Source organism: Hyperolius riggenbachi, chromosome 12 (genome assembly GCF_040937935.1).
Source record: "Hyperolius riggenbachi isolate aHypRig1 chromosome 12, aHypRig1.pri, whole genome shotgun sequence".
In the NCBI taxonomy this organism is placed as follows: Eukaryota; Metazoa; Chordata; class Amphibia; order Anura; family Hyperoliidae; genus Hyperolius; species Hyperolius riggenbachi.
In genome coordinates this window covers 87079685-87097325 of record NC_090657.1, presented here as the reverse complement: position 1 = coordinate 87097325, position 17641 = coordinate 87079685, and the positions used below count along the sequence as shown (strand labels likewise).

General features: G+C 44.4%; 1 protein-coding gene across 1 annotated transcript in view; it reads left to right on the top strand.

Annotated features, from left to right (window-relative positions):
* Positions 1-4117: 4117 nt before the first annotated feature.
* Positions 4118-17641, top strand: part of CCR10 (C-C motif chemokine receptor 10) — a 45525-nt gene continuing 32001 nt past the window's right edge. The window contains exon 1 of the mRNA XM_068261919.1: positions 4118-4165. Within this exon, the coding sequence (XP_068118020.1) occupies positions 4139-4165 (27 nt within the window). The 5' untranslated portion in view covers positions 4118-4138. The remainder of the gene's footprint in view (positions 4166-17641) is intronic.

The following is a 17641-nucleotide window of genomic DNA, read 5'->3' as shown; positions in this document are numbered from 1 at the left end:
CAGCAAGCTGTACTGAAGGGCAGGGGGATGGGAGACAGCGCTAAAGGGAGGGTTGAAAAAAGGGAGATGGGAGAAAAAGCTATCTGTACTGAAGGGAGGGGGGATGGGGAGAGCTAGCTATACTGAAGGATGGGTGGCTACCTACACTGAGGGAGGGGGGATGGCAGATGGCTACTTATACTGAAGTGAGGGGGATTGATGGCACTTATGCTCACCTATGCTGAAAGTGTACCTGAGACAGCAGCTTACCTGGGGCTTCCTTAAGCCCCCTTTATTTATTTAGTATTTATATAGCTCTGACATCTTACACAGCGCTGTACAGAGTATATATATATATATATATATATATATATATATATATATATATATATATATATATTGTCTTGTAACACTAACTGTCCCTCAGAGGAGCTCACAAACTAATCCCTGCCATAGTCCTATGTCTATGTATGGTGTAGTGTATTTATTGTAGTCTAGGGCCAATTTAGAGGGAAGCAAATTAACTTATCTGTATGTTTTCGGGGTTGTGGGAGGAAACCAGAGTGCCCGGAGGAAACCCACGCAGACACAGGGAGAACATACAAACTCCGTGCAGATGTTGACCTGGCTGGGATTTGAATCGGGGACCCAGCGCTGCAAGGCAAAAGCGCTAACCACTACGTGCTGACCTTGAGGCCGCTCATTCCTCGCCATCTCCTCAGGGGACGCCAGTCATCCGCAATAGTGCTCGAAAGCATAGCTGAGTTGCAATTTGTCACGCATGGCGTACAACACTTCGAGGGTGGGGAGCGCTCCTGGCTGGGCCGCGCATGTGCGACAAAGTGCAACTTGGCCAGGCTTTTGGAAACTTGCAGGTGACTGGAGCTACCCGAGGAGACAGCGAGGAATGAGCGGCCTCAAGGGGGCTTAAAGGAAACATCCAAGGGGGGAAAAAAAGATCTACTTGCCTGAGGCTTCCTTCAACCCCTGGCAGCCGATCTGTCCCTTGCCGCAGCTCCGGGGCCCCCTCTGTTGCAGATGCTGACCTTGCCAGGTCGCCACCTTCTGCACCTGCACAAGTTTGCGGTTGCAGAAGAGGTCGGCATCTGCAACAGAGGGGACCCCGGAGCTGCGGCAAGGGACAGATCGGCTGCTTAGCCTCAGGTAAGTATGGAACCTAAGACGCTTCCCGTATCAGCTTCTCTTGAAGGGAAGGGGGATTGGTGAGAAAGCTAGCTAGACTGATTGGGGGGGTGGCTGCCTATACTGACGGGAGGGGGGATGGGGAGATGGATTGGGGGGGGGGGTGGTATGTGGTTTGTCAGGGCAGAGCAGATCAAACTGGCGCTGGACAATCACCATAAAAATGGCAGCGCCATATTAAATAGTAAAGGCCACGATTAGCCGGGACTCGGGAGGTTAAATTATGGCTGATTGCGGCTTTTACAATGGTGACAGGGAGTAGGTAAACTTAGGTGGGGGGTTAGGTAGCCAGGGTGGAGTGGCTAAGGTTAGGCACCTGGGGGTCTTAGGGTTAGGAAGAGGTAGATGGAGGGTTCAGTGTGAGAGTAAGCAGGGGTGAAGGAATACATTACCTGGCCCTAAGCCATTGTGTCTCCTTCTCATCCTACTTAGTTTGCAGCAGTCCTACAGCGAGTCAATCACCATGTGATGTCAGTTCCTGCATGGTGATTGGCCGGCTGAAGGACTACTGCACACTAACCAGGAAATGGAGGAGGGGATGTGATCACTAGGACCAGGTAATATATGCAGATGGCCGCAATGACATCTTGTTATTAAGGTTATTTAAATCTTTAAAGGACTACTGTAGGGGGTAGGTGGAAAAAGAGTTGAACTTACACGGGGCTTCTAATGGTCCCCCGCTGACATCCTGTGCCTGCGCAGCCACTCCCCAATGCTCCAGCCCCGCCTCCAGTTCACTTCTGGAATTGTCTTTAAAGTTGGAAAACCACTGCGCCTGCGCAGCCGTATCCTCGCTGACATCACCAGTAGTGTACTACGCAAACACAGACCATACTGGGCCTGCGCAATACACTCCTGGAACCATTAGAAGCCCCAGGTAAGTTCAGCTTTTTTTTTCCCTACCCCCCTACAGTAGTCCTTTAAATAACCTTAGTAGCAAGATGTCATTATCAGCATCACCCTGTACCATTTTTTTGCATACATGGTCAGGGGGGGGGGGGGGGGGGGCGGCTGGTGACATTGGGCCTTGGGCGGTAAAATGTAGAAATCCGGCCCTGACTGTTCCCAGCAGCGACACAGAGCACAATGCTATACAGTGGTGGGTGAGCGGTGTACTACTGTTCCCAGCAGAGACACAGAGTGGCAGTAAACACAATGCTATATAGTGTGGGTGAGCGGTGTACTACTATTCCCAGCAGCGACACAGAGCACAATGCTATACAGGGTGAGCGGTGTACTACTGTTCCCAGCAGACACACAGAGTGGCAGTAAACACAATGCTATATAGTGTGGGTGAGCGGTGTACTACTATTCCCAGCAGCGACACAATGACCGGGGGACCCTGGCTAGCCTGGCTGGAGAGAGAACTACCCTGCCTGCCTACCCAAAGCTAAACCCACAGACAAATGGCGGAGAAATGACGTGGATCGGGTATTTATTTACCCGAACCACGTGACCCGTTCGGCCAATCAGAGCGCGTTCGGGTCCGAACCACATGACCCGTTCGGCCAATCACAGCGCAAGCCGAACGTTCGGGTAACATTTGGCCATGCGCTCTTAGTTCGGCCATATGGCCGAACAGTTTGGCCGAACACCGTCAGGTGTTCGACCGAACTCGAACATCACCCGAACAGGGTGATGTTCTGCAGAACCCGAACAGTGGCGAACACTGTTCGCCCAACACTAGACGTTACGCGCACGTTAGTGCAGCCTGTAACGCTCCCCCAATGCACAGCAATGTAACACAAGTGGGCTGTTCACACTACCCACGTTGCGTTACATTGTAACGCAGCAAAGTGCTGCATGCTATGCGTTCTCCGCGGCTAAGCCGCGTTAGACTGTTTGCACATGCTCAGTCATGTTGTAAAGGAGGGGAGAGCGGCCGGGCACATGGCTAATTAATATTCACTGCACTCCGTGACATGCAGTGTTTACTTCCTGGAGCGGCCGCTCTGTGCGGCGATTGGCTGGCGGGACCAGGTGATGCCGCATGCGTCCAAGAGTACGCATCACGGATGCCAGAGTAAGCTGCACAACGCGGCTCACTCCGACGTCCACACCAGGGAGCACCAGGTGTTGCGTTAGGGGCACGTTATGTGCCCTATAACGTCCCCTAAACGCAACGTCCTGGTGTGTAACTAGCCTTAAGCAATACCAGTTGCCTGGCTATACTGCTGATCCTCTGCTTCTAAAGCTCGGCGCACACATAGCAGAAACGCTAGCGTTGCGGAAAACACTGCATTTTTGCCGCTAATGGAAGTGTATGGGCCGCAGGAAAAAACGCATATAAAAACGCAAATGCGTTTTCTATGCGTTTTCCAACTTGCATTTCAAAAAATGCAGGTTTTGTTGCATAATATTCATAAACGCATCAAAAACGCACATAATGAAAGTCTATGAGAATGCAATGGTATGCATGGTATGCATTTTTGATGCATTTTACATGCGTTTTTATATGCGCACCCGGCCTCTTTCTTTTAGCCACAGACCCTGAACAAGCATGCAGCAGATTAGTTGCATCTGATATTTTTGTCAAATCTGACAAGATTAGCTGCATGCTTGTTTCTGGTGTGATTCAAACACTGCTGCAGCCAAATAGATCAGCACTTCTGTCAGGCAACTGGTATTGTTTAAAAGGAAATAAATATGGCAGCCTCCATATCCCTCTCAGTTCAGGTTCTTAGAAAATTCTTAGACAAAAGTACCAAACATCCTGCAGATTGCAGTGATAGAGATATCGCTATTGAACATTAGGCTGATTCTTCTTGTGGTTAAAAGAGGTTGGTCTTGAACACTAATAAGCCTAATGCAGAATGTGTAGAAATGCACTCGTTCTGGTCCTCAGCTTGTGCCCATTTCCTGGGGGAGGGGAATTCAGGTTTTGTGTAAAGGATAGTACTTATGTAGGCACCGCTGGCTGAACCTCAAAGGCTCTGCACCACCCTCATGAGGCACAATGTTACCTAACCAGCCACACCAGCAGGTAAGAATGCCACAGCCTCATCATAGCATCAGAAATCAGAAGTTTGAGTTTGTGCATTTTTTTGAGATGACTATAATAGTTCAATAAGAATTAAACTCCAATTAGTATAATCATTTTGAGCATAAAAACATTCCTCTTTCCTCCATGCTTGCCCTCTGGGCTCTGGCTGGAACCCACCGGATCTGTTTAAGGCTTGGAACCCACTGCAAAACGCAATCGCTAATCGCAAGCGCTAGCGTTTTGTATGAGCAGTTTGTAAGCGATTTCATGAGTGTTTTAGGGAGCGTTTTTAAAAAGTGTATCAATTTGCCAGCGGTTGTGTAGCGATTAGCGTTTTAAAGTCTAATTGGTCCTTTCAATTAATTTTAATTTTGTTACAGTGTGCAGTAACTTGAAAAGGCTAGCAAAATCGCTCTGTGCAGGTTTTGATGAGCGATTACGCCAGCGATGATATACTTTACATTGAAGCGCAAATGCTAACAAAATGCTACTTGTCCTGCGCTTGTGATTTTCCAAATCTCAAACGCTCCCGTGGAAGTTGCCCCATCCATTAACATTAGCTGAGTGTTTTGGGAAAACGCTAGCGTTTTCAAGCGCTCCCTAAATGCTCACAAAAACGCCCTTGTGGGTTCCAGCCCTTAGGTGCACTTTGCAATTGTCAGTGACTCTGAAAGCGCTAGGCTAATGAAAGGCAATTGGGGTGATTCCACAGGGGTGATCACGATTTCCCCAAATCACTGCAGCATTGCACTGCAGCATGTTATGGTACATGCTGCAATAAAAACATTTGATTTTCTTATTTATTCAACCATAACAATTGAATGAAAGTCGAAAATAATCTTTTTTTGATTATCCCATTTTTTTTTGTGGTTTATTTTTATAAAAATCTGATCGAACATGTTGGAAAAATCTTTATATTCGACAGAATTAACAGAATAATCAAATGAAATTATCTAATCGAAAAAAAAAAGAAAAATTGTATCATGTATGGGCAGCATTGGAAGTGTTTGCGCTCCAATACGAAGCGTAGGATTGCTGCAAAATCATTTTTCATTTGCTGTACAAAGCGATTTTAGGGCCCTTTTCCACTATTCTGCGCTTTGCGATCTTATTCCCATCGCTAACGGAACGCAAAATGCTGGGTACAGTAAAACTCATGGTAACAACAGCAGCGTTTTCCATTAGTGCGATCCGATTACGTGGCGATTTTGTCCCCAGCTCAATAGTCGTCCTGCTGCGTTTTTGGATGTGATTATGTGTCTGTGTATGTGTGTATGTATATATACAGTAAATACATTTTCCAAAAGACCTTGTGGTTTTTGAGAAAATAAAATTAATTTTCTCAAGAACTACAAGGTCGTTTTGAATTTTTTTTTTTTTTTATCATATTGTTCCCATTCTTTTTTTTGCCTTATTCCCACCCTTCTCCTTAAAGAGGAACTTCAGCCTAAACAAACATACTGTCATTAAAGAGAACCAGAGATAAAATAAAGATTTTATACATGCCTGGGGCTTCCTCCAGCCCCATACGCACGGATTGCTCCCTCGCCGCCGTCCTCCGCTGCCTGCAACTACGAGAACCGGCTCCCCGATCTTCCGTCAGTCGGAGGCAGTCTAGCGTAGGAGAAGCGAGCTTTGCTTATCTCTCCAGCAGCCGCTGGAGAGATACGTAGAGGGCGCACTCCTCTTGCGTAGCCTGGCTCTGATGACGTCAGTGACGGGAGCCGGTTCTAGTAGTTGTAGGCAGCGGAGGACGGCGGCGCGGGAGCGATCCGTGCGTATGGGGCTGGAGAAAGCCCCAGGCATGTATAAAATACACCAAAACAGAGATCCGCAAAACACTAGATCTAGCGTTTTTCAGAGCGGTTTGAGTTTTTTTTTATACTTTACATTGAGGCAGAAACGCATCTGCAAACCGCAAAAATTCTGCAGGAGCCAAGTTTGCGGCTTGCTAAAAACCTCAAACCACTGGTGTGCACCATCCCATTGTGATATATTAGCCAAGCGTTTTCACAGGTGGCATCGGTTGTGAAAACGCTTGGTGTGCACAGCCCTTAATTAAAATAGATAGATAATATAATCCCTTACCTACCCTGTTTTAAAAGAACAGGCAAATGTTTGATTTCATGAGGGCAGCCATCTTTTTGTTTGAAAGGAGGTGACAGGGAGCATGAGACATAGTTCCAACTGTCCTGATCACCCCTCCCAGTTGCTAGGCAATGAGAACAACATAGGAAATTCCATCATGCTTTGCACAGCATCAGGGGAAAAATGCCCGGGCAGTTCTTTGATAGGGCGGAGCTTAGCTTTTGTGCAGCTAAAAGTCACTCTTAGGTATGAAAAACAAAGTTCTGATGCTGTGAAACTGTTAAAGAAACACCAAGCCTTTTCAGTGCTGCTGAGTAGTTTTAGTCTAGAGGTTTACTTTAATATACATAGTAATTTTGGTGATGGTAGCATGTATTGGGGCCATTAAAGTCGACACAAACTTAAAGGGGAACTAAAGTAAGAGGTATACGGAGGCTGCCATATTTATTTCCTTTTAAACAATACCAGTTGCCCGGCAGATCTGCTGGTCTATTTAGCTGCAGTAGTGTTCTAAATCACACCAGATACAAGCATGCAGCTAATCTTGTCAGATCTGACAATAATGCCAGAAACACCTGATCTGCTGCATGCTTGTTCAGGGTCTCTGGCTAAAAGTATTATGCGTTTTTTTTTTATCAATCGAGCCGCTGATGGTGCGACAGGATCTTCTAAAAAAATTAGCATATTGTGATAAAGTTCATTATTTTCTGTAATGTACTGATAAACATTAGACTTTCATATATTTTAGATCCATTACACACAACTGAAGTAGTTCAAGCCTTTTATTGTTTTAACCCATTCGCGTTCCGTCGTTTTCACTTGAGAAATGTTCACCTCCCATTCATTAGCCTATAACTTTATCACTACTTATCACAATGAACTGATCTATATCTTGTTTTTTCCGCAACCAATTAGGCTTTCTTTGGGGGGTACATTTTGCTAAGAGCCACTTTACTGTAAATGCATTTTAACAGGAAGAATAAGAAAAAAACGGAAAAAATCATTATTTCTCAGTTTTCAGCCATTATAGTTTTAAAATCATACATGCCTCCATAATTAAAACTCACGTATTGTATTTGCCCATATGTCCCGGTTATTACACCGTTAAAATTATGTCCCTATCACAATGTATGGCGACAATATTTTATTTGGAAATAAAGGTGCATTTTTTCCGTTTTGCATCTATCACTATTTACAAGTTTAAAATAAAAAAAATATAGAAATATTTCATCTTTACATTGATATTTAAAAAGTTTAGACCCTTAGGTAAATATTTACATGTTTTTTTTATTGTAATGGTTTTTTTTTTTTTATATTAAAGGGAAGGTTCAGGGAAACCTTTAAAAAAATAAAAATCCATATCCACTTACCTGGGGCTTCCTCCAGCCCGTGGCAGGCAGGAGGTGCCCTCGCCGCCGCTCCAGAGGCTTCCGGTCGTCTTCGGTGGCCGACCCGACCTGGCCAGGCCGGCTGCCAGGTCGGGCTCTTCTGCGCTCCAAGGACGGGCTCTTCTGTGTCCCATGCGGCCGCGCTGACGTCATCGGACGTCCTCCGGGCTTTACTGCGCAGGCGCAGAACTACTGCCACGGGCTGGAGGAAGCCCCAGGTAAGTGGATATGGATTTTTATTTTTTTAAAGGTTTCCCTGAACCTTCCCTTTAAACATTTTATTTGGGTATTTTTGGGAGGGTGGGATGTAAACTATAGTTTTATAATGTAATTGTGTGTTGTTTTAAAACATTTTTACTTTTAGTTGTAGTTTTACTTTTTGGCCACAAGATGGCGGCCATGAGTTTGTTTACATGACGTCACTCTAAGCGTAACACGCGCTTAGAGTGACGCAGAAGGGGGGTAACGGCCAGAAAAAGCACAGCTTCCGAGAGAAGCTGTCGCTTTTTCAGCGGAGGAGAGGAATCAGTGATCGGGCACCATAGCCCGATACATTGATTCCGTGGCTACCGAATCCGCGGCCGGGAGTGCGCGTGCACGCGCGCGATCGGCCGCGGGAGCACGTGGTAGCGCGCATGGTTCCTGGACACTGGACATAGTTTCTACGTCCAGGAACCAAAATAGGTTAATATTGATGATTTTGGCATACAGCCAAAATTCCTATCTCAAAAAATTAGCATATTTCATCCGACCAATAAAAGAAAAGTGTTTTTAAAACAAAAAAACTCAACCTTCAAATAATGATGTTCAGTTATGCACTCAATACTTGGTCGGGAATCCTTTTGCAGAAATGACTGTTTCAATGTGGCGTGGCATAGAGGCAATCAGCCTGTGGCTATGGAGGCCCAGGATGCTTCGATAGCGGCCTTAAGCTTATCCAGGCGCTTCTGCCGCTGTTTCTGGTTCAAAAGTGGGTTCATGCTTCCATCTGCTGAAAAGATTTATAGAGATGATTTCATTTTTCAGCACGACCTGGCACCTGCTCACAGTGCCAAAACCACTGGTAAATGGTTTACTGACCATGGTATTACTGTGCTCAATTGGCCTGCCAACTCTCCTGACCTGAACCCCATAGAGAATCTGTGGGATATTGTGAAGAGAAATTTGAGAGACGCAAGACCCAACACTCTGGATGAGCTTAAGGCCCCTATCGAAGCATCCTGGGCCTCCATAACACCTGAGTAGTGCCACAGGCTGATTGCCTTCATGCCACGCCGCATTGAAGCAGTCATTGAAGCAGTCATTTCTGCAAAAGGATTCCCGACCAAGTATTGAGTGCATAACTTTTTTTTGTTTTAAAAACACTTTTCTTTTATTGGTCGGATGAAATATGCTAATTTTTTGAGATAGGAAATTTGGGTTTTCATGAGCTGCATGCCAAAATCATCAATATTAAAACAATAAAAAGGCTTGAACTACTTCAGTTGTGTGTAATGAATCTAAAATATATGAAAGTCTAATGTTTATCAGTACATTACAGAAAATAATGAACGTTATCCCAATATGCTATTTTTTTGAGAAGATCCTGTATACATCATACACAATATACATCAAATGACAATATGCATCATACAAACCACAACTAAAATTATGGCAGGGAAAAGTCTAATCGGCTTAGTCATTTTTTGGCCGGATGGCCAAAAGCATTGCGCAGGCCATAGCTTAACGGCAGTGGGGCACTGATGGGGGGGTGGGGGGGGGGTGGAAGAATGTGGATGGAGTGAGTTCAGGAGGCTGACTGCCGAGCGAAAGAAAGAGTTCCTGTGTCTGGCGGTCCAGGTAGAGATGACCCGAAGCCTCCAGCCTGATGGAAGCGGGCTGAAAAAGCAGTGGCTTGGGTGAAAGGGGTCGTTTGCAATCCGCAGCGCTCTAGATCTCAGTCTTGTGTTGCATAGGTGGGCAAGTGAGGAGAGGGGTCTGCCGATGATCCGCACTGCCGCCCTGATGACACTTTGTAGTTTATGTCTGTCGCTGGCGGTGGCACCTCATTCCAGACCACAAGATGGAGAAGCAGAGGATCGATTCAATGGTGGCGGAGTAGAAACTTGCCAGAATCTCCTGGTCCATGCCGAACTTCCTCAGTTAGCAGAGGAAGAAACGTCTCTGGTGAGTACATACGTGAGTATGTGTGCTCGGCAATCAGTTACCAGTCAGCAGTGAGCAGTTATGAGGCAGCAACAAGCAGTTACCTGGCAGCAGCAAGCAGTTGTGAGAGTTTGAGAGGCATTTCACTGCCTATCAACAGTTTGTGGAAAAGAGGCCTAAGGCCCCATTCACACTTGCAAAATGCCGGCGATCTCTGCTGGCGTTTTGCAGGATTGATTTCTCTGTGATTTCACTAAACACTGCGGCGATTTTGCCGCGATCGCGTTTAGTGCTTCTATAGCACTGAAACACGATCGCCGGGAAATCGCCTGAAAATGGTGCAGGCGACGCGTTTGCGTTTCGCGTTTCTGGGCGATATGCGCCGATTAGCGCAAATCGCCCAAGTAAGAACGGGCCCATAGGGTTTTTATTATGCTGGCGCTTTTAAAAAGCGCTAGCATTTGAGCGTTTCGCCGAAATCGCTGCAAAATGCTCTAGTGTGAATGGGGCCTTAAACTAGGCCGACTCTACAAAGGCTCACAGAGCCAGATTTCAGTCTCAGAAGATTTTGGTACATTCAGGCAGAGCACACAACTTTGTCTGTGAGGATGGTATTCTGCTGAGTGGAAGGTACTGTAACACCAAGACAGTATTGCTGCTCGAAAACCTGGACCTCACCTGGGACACCTGCTTCAACCAGTGATCGGGCAATCTGCCAATGGAGGTGTAAAGCGATCTTTTGACCAATCTAGCAGTGGTCAACTAGGTTGGGTGAGTGTGTTCCCTAAGGGGGCTGATTTGATACATGTGATAAAGAAGCGGAGCACTATCTATTGATACTGAAGATATGTATCTAACTTGCTTTAGGGCCCAATTTACATTTAATGAGTTGCGTTGAGTTGCCACTTTGTGTCCCATTTTGGCAAATGAGTTGCGATGCAACTCAACACAAAGCATTAAAGCGGAATATAACCCTGCATTTCAACTTTGCTCTAAAACATTATTTACAGTATATTATATGCAACCAGCATTTTTTTTTTTACTAGACCAGCATTGGAAGGGTTACACAGGGCTTTAAAGTTCCTTTAGATTTCTGCAGACGCATCCGCAGCTGAAATAGATACATTTTGTTTACATAATGTATCTAAGTGTTGAATTTGACTCCTCTCTCTCACTGAGAAGGAGCTTGGACAACAGCCAAAGAGTGTGTAACTGTTTATCAATAGATACATGTAACTAAATAGAATGTATCTATCTGAACTTCTGCATATCTCTCCAGGACCTTTAAACCTCTGTGTTTAACCCTTCCAATGCTGGTCTAGTAAAAAAAAAATGCTTTTTGCATATAATATGCTGTAAATAATATTTTAGAGCAAAGTTGAAATGCAGGGTTATATTCCGCTTTAATTAAGTGTAAAATAGGGCCTAAAGGAAATTTGTAGCGAGAGGAATAAGGAGGTTGCCTTCTTTATTGACTCATAGAAGATGCTACTTGCTTATCTATTTTGCTGATTCTTAGCCTTTTATCATTCTCAGCCACTGATAGTATGACTATGCAAGTGTTCTAACTCCCCAGGTGAATGCTTGTTCCACTTGTTTGACACAGACTACAGATGCCAGTGGACCAGCATGACAGCCAGAAGTGGCTCTGTTCAAAAGGGAGTGACAGTGGCAGCTCCTATAGTCTTCTCCTCGTAGCTTTCCTCTACTGTAAGTGAAGCTGGAAGGAAGCTTGCTTGTGAAGTATGATGGATCGGGTTGTACTGTCTGTACATGTTTTCAGTGTCGTTTTTCATCCTTACAGTTGCTGTGGTTTGAAAATCAACTCTCGGCATCTGTAAACGTACAGATATTGCAGTGGTGCCCCCAGAGAGCTCAGCATATTTTGAGCACAGAAAACACAGACATTTAAACTACGGCCAAAACTCTAGAGGCTTTTGTGGGCTGAATTTTGATGTGAGCATTATCATTTCAGCCAACTACAGTATGCAGAAAGTGAAAGGAAGAACAGATAAGTATCCGTTCTACTGGATCACTACTGTGTGTGTGCTGTGCGTTTTTACCACAATTTACTCATTTTAAAATAGCAGTCTCTGCCAAAGGAGCAAGCGACAGTAATTCGGACATCTTCCTTTCTTGTAATGGTAGATCATGGATTTGCATTGGCTGAGACTTGGTGGCAGGAAGGGGAGGAGTTTAGTGGAAAGGAGTGGAGCGTAGCATCAGTAGGACTCAAGTACATTCAAGGACAACTATCAAAGTTAACTAAAATTCTAAATGCCACGAATATTTCCAGTAATTACTAGCAAGTAGCAATACCAAGGCTTTTTTTCCATCTTTTCATTGTTTATGTGAAAAATATATGACATTTACAGAGAACAGTTTTCACTGTGGGCATTACTATATAGGACTGTGTCCAGAACATCCAGCATACAGAGACAGTCCTCACTGGCTTTAATTCTGTGAGTAAAATGTGTTCAGAATTATAGAAAGCAGAAATATAGCATCAAATAGTGTGTAAATAACTCAGCAGCTGTTCCTGTGTCTCTCTACCTCCCAGTGAAAAGTAAACAGAGTTTACAGCCAGGAAGAACGCATTCTGAATAGGGAGTGTAACCATGCAAGTACAGGAATAAAGTACAGGTCCTTCTCATCAGATCCTTTCTCTGTAGCTGAAAAATCTCTCAGCCGTTCTCATATGATCTGTGAGGAAGCAGTGTGTAAGAGCAGGGCAGAAACAACAGTAAATTATTCCTCTGTGAATAGTGACAGAAGTGAATACAATCTACATGGTACAGCTATGGCCCCGATGCCGACTGTTACAAAAAGCTGATAAACAAGGATCAACCAAGAAGTGAATAAATCTCAACATAAGGACAAGGCAACAAATAAGTCTTTTGTAAAGTGCATAATCATTAGAAATGCTGGCTAGTTTTATTGTAGTGCCTTATTACTTTTCCCTGGGACTATCAGTATTCAAATGAAAGGACCACTATAGTGGAAAAAAGTAAGCAGTAAAAAGCTACAAATCCAACAGGTTTTTAACTATCCGTCTCCATCTCAGGCTGGGAACACATTTGTCTATCAGTTTTCTGCGCATGTTTTCTGCACACCAAGTGTGTTTCTAAGCAGAAAAAGTGTACGTTTTTTCGCAGCAGCTAGTGTAATTAATAGAGATAACTGACACAAAAGCATTAACCTTCCTGGCGGTTTAATTTTTCTGCAAAACAGGCAGAAATCCTTTTTTTTAAATTTTTTTTTGTGTTTCATGTAAAGCTACCAGAGTAGTAGCTACATGAAACACCACTAGAGGGCGCATGTGTCCCTCTAGTGCGATCGTCGCCGGCATCAATAGCAAACAGGGGAACGCGTATATAACGCGCTCCCCTGTTTGGCTTCTCCTGTCGCCATGGCGACGATCGGAATGACGTCATGGACGTCATCCGACGTCCTACGCCTCCGATCCAGCCCATAGCGCTGCCTGGAACTCATTGGTCCGGGCAGCGCAGGGCTCTGGCGGGGGCCCTCTTCCGCCGCTGCGTGCGGGCGATCGCTACAGAGCGGCGCCGATCAAGCTGTACGCGCGGCTAGCAAAGTGCTAGCTGCGCGTACAGCACTTTAAATGGCCCAAATCGCCCCACCATGGGCTGAGCCTGAGATATCTCCCTGCGCTGCATAGCCCGAGCTCAGCTCGGGCTTACCGCCAGGAAGGTTAAGTGTGAACTAGCCCATTGATTAACATCAGTTCTCAGTTTTTCTGTGCAGAAAACGTGCACGAAAACAGTCAAGTGTGTCCCCACCAAAGGGTTTTCTTTGTTTTTAGAAGCATTTCGTGAACAGCAGTTGTTAAGTCTAACTGCCAAAATAGTAAAATACCAGCCAGCCCCCCTACTTGCTTGCACACTATTTTGGCAGTTAGTTAGTATGCTGGTTAGACTTAGCAACTGCCGTTCAGGTAAATGCTTTTGAAAACAAAGAAAAAACTAAGAATCCCCATAAGGAGATGGACTAGTCCAAAATCTGTTGTTTCTGTCAGATTTTAACAGCTTACTTTTTTCACTGTGGTGGTCCTTTAAAGCAGAAAAGCTCCATGAAAGCCAGTAGTTTGTGAAAAAAACAAAAAAAAAAACTACTGGTTATGTGGGTGCCAAACTGCCTCCCCTCTGCTGTTTCGCTTTCCTTGCAGAGGAGGACATATTTACCTGTTCCTAGTCTTACCTCTCCTACGTGGTGCTTTGTGAGTCACATTAGATTTCCTCTGAGCAAGTCATCACATGATTAGTATTGTGGGAGACTGGACGTTACCAGTGAGGAACCTACGGGTGTCATCTTGTGGTAATAAAATCCAAGCAGGTGGTTTTGGCACACGGCGCTCAGCAAAGAGTGCCGAAACTAGGTGCCACCATAGCAGTAATGGGGGGGCGGGACGTGTAAGGATGGTTGGGGGTTCTGGTGATCACCAGACCAGGGCCGTTTCTTGGGCAGTGCGGGCACGGTGAATGCCCTGGGTGCAGACTGGCAAGTAGAAGAAGACACCTGATGTCCTATAGCGGTACTGCAGGCTGTCAGTGTGCAGCGCCCATAGAGGAGTCGGCTTTCCGGGCTCTCTTCGCCTGTGTGTTTTCCTGCTTCTTCCTGGATGAGCGGCTGATCACTTGTGACCTGTGGCTGTGTGATTGTCCCTAAAGAGTAAGGGTTCGCGAGTCCACAGGGGTGGGGGGCAATTTTACACCCTCACCCTGGGTGCAATTTAGCCTAAAATCTGCCCTGCACCAGACCTGAATTACATCTCTCTCTGAGTTGCGACGACTCAGAGGAGGAATATTATTTTACGCCGCGCGGTATTAGTCATTAGGCTCAATCTGCATCCAGCTCATCAGCGGCGTACATGTGCGTGTGCAATAAAATGCTTAGAAACTGCCCCAGAGTACAGTTGAATGATGCTATGTTTTCTTAACCCTGTAGCAGCTTCAATAGAGTTATGTTGTTGGAGATCAGTGCACTGCTTTTGACTTCAGTCGGCAGAACTTGTGCTGTAAATTCTTGGAATGCGTTGATGTCTCTCTGCTAGCAGAGGATATAGAAACTGAAAGCAGAGGTTTTCTGTTATTGTCTCACACTGCCCTCTAGTGATAAGTGGCCATAAATACACATTACATCAGTACTATTTAGTAGCAAGCAAATGTAGCAAATAAGAAAGAAAAAAATTGTGCTGAAATAAAATGGCCTGGAGCCCTTGCAAGCCTCTAAATAAATTGGCTGCTTAAGGGTTAATCTCACAGTAATGCTTTAAAAACAACATGGTCTCTCACCTGCCTACAGTCTTCTCTGGCAATTGGGAGGCAGAAATATCTGAAGGTGTGAAACCTTCTTCTCACTCACAGTGGCAAACATTACCCGGTAAACATTACCCAGAAATGATTCAGCACTATTTACCTGCACTCTGGGCTGTACTTACTTATTTGTACTGACATAGGTGTGGCTGCTAGTCAGAAATACAGCGCTTTCAGTTTTACAATTGGCTCAGGCACTGGAGTGACATATAGCAGAATGCAGTACATTAATCAGGATACCTACTTTGACAGTTATTTTCCTAGTTTCAGCATCATAAACACTTCCGAAATCTACATATTGCTGCGTGTTTAATGTAGCCTCGCCCTCCAAGTGATGTTAGCCTAGGCTGTTTAGATATGCAGAATTCGCTCCCTTAGAGCATTCTGGGAGACCAGGTTTATTTTGCACTGGCTCTGATACTCTCTTTAAAGAGACACTGAAGTGAAAAAAAAATTGATGATGATTTGTAAGTGTAGTATGGCTAAGAAATAAAACATTAGGAGCAGATACATAAACATTGTTTCCAGTACAGGAAGAGTTAAGAAACTCCAGTTGTTATCTATGTAAAAGAGCCACTGATCTCTATGGCCTCGATTCATAAAGCATTCCCGCATTCGGAAATGCAGAAAACCGCTCACTTTACCGACCACACAGCAAAATATGTATTCATAAAGGCTTTTTCCGCATGAAAAGCCGACATTCGCGAGCAGAGTGATCAATCACCGCCTTGCGCGGTGATTATCATAGCAAAAGTAACAAATGTCAATTCATAAAGATTAGAAGTAGCGGTATGCGGACGGGTATTACCGCTACCTCTGATGTGGCGAGAAGCGTGCGGAATCCGCTGCAGTGAATGGGACAGACCTCCCAAGCAGCTGCAGAGAGAACACCGCACGGAGGGATTCCGCCTGCTTCTCCTGTTTCCGCATGCGTAGGACAGCCTAACGCCTGCCTACAGCGGAATATCTCCGCACGCCTGTCACAAGTAGCAAAATTTTTATGAATTACCACCCTGAAGGCGGAAATACCGACAGCGGTGTTTCCCCGCTCGACGTTACCTTCCCGACAGCACTTTTATGAATCGAGGCCTATGACTTTCAAAGTCGCAGAGAGCTGTCTTCTGAAGCTTATCTCAAGTGTCTGTCACTGTATTTTTTTTTCTGCAGAGAACAGTCCAAAAGTTCACTAGCCTGCTCTGTAAAATCATTTAGCATGCTGAGTAGTGTGTAAACTGCAAAAATGAGAGAATGATGCAATGTTATAAAAAAACAAACAAAAAAAAAACTATATAACTGAAAATAAAAATATGAGAATATTTTCTTTGCTACTAATGTTCTAGTAGTTATCCGTACTACACAACCAATTCATTTTATCATAATTTCTTTTTCGCTTCAGTGTCTCTTTACACAACCATTTCGCAGTGATGTACCTGACACGACTAAAGCTGTCGATGGCCACCGGTGATAAATTCCAGAATATAAATCAGGGAGAGGAAAGATTTTACAGGAGTAAAACACTGACTAAATATTTTAAAAATGAAAATTGAAAATATACAAATATATATATATATATATATATATATATATATATATATATATATATATATATATATATATAAATATATATATATATATATATAATTTTTTTTTTTTTTTTTTTTTTAATACATGATTAAAGAGTGCGTGAAAATCATTCTTATGGTGCCCATTAGCAGCAGAATTTTTGTGTAAACGATCAGATTTTATGTTTCAATACAAAATTGAAGGCATCCATCTAGCACATTAATGTGACCTTTTATTTTTTTTATAACCAGTCACATACCAATTGATTTTTACATCCGCAATTCCGATTGATTTATTTCGGTAGAACGATTGCTATCTTATGATCGGAAGTAATCGATCATGACCATCAATGATCAAATTATGTTCTCCAATTTGATCTAATTGCAACCGAATTCATCAATCATTTGTACACAATTGTACTGTTTATGGGCACCATTAGAATCATCGCCTAAACCAATCACGATTATCCACTTTATTTCATCTGAACACAGTAAACTAAAATCTGTTGAATTGCTCCCGTTTTGTTAAAACCACTTAATGACAACAGGACGTATACATCCGTCTAGTGCAGCTGTGGAGAGTGCACGGCCAGTTTGATACTAAATGAGGCACATGTGGTATCATTTTAACTGTGACAAGTTGTAAAATACATTTCAGTGTGTCTTAAAGTGAATGTTTACCATTTTAAAAATAAAAAAGTCAAATACTCACCTAAGTAGAGAGAAGGCTCAGTCCTAATGAGCCTTCCCTCTCCTCTCCCGGTGCCCGGTCCCGCGCAGGGTCCCCCGTAGCAGTATTCGACCAGTTCGGTCAAATACTGCCACTCCCGCAGCCGAAGGGAGGTTTCGGAAGCCTTCGGGAGCATTCAGGCTCCTGACGACAGGCCGCTCCAAAGTACGCATGCACGAGCGTCCTCTATGACGCCCTCACGCGTGCGTAGTATGGAGCGGCCTGTCTTC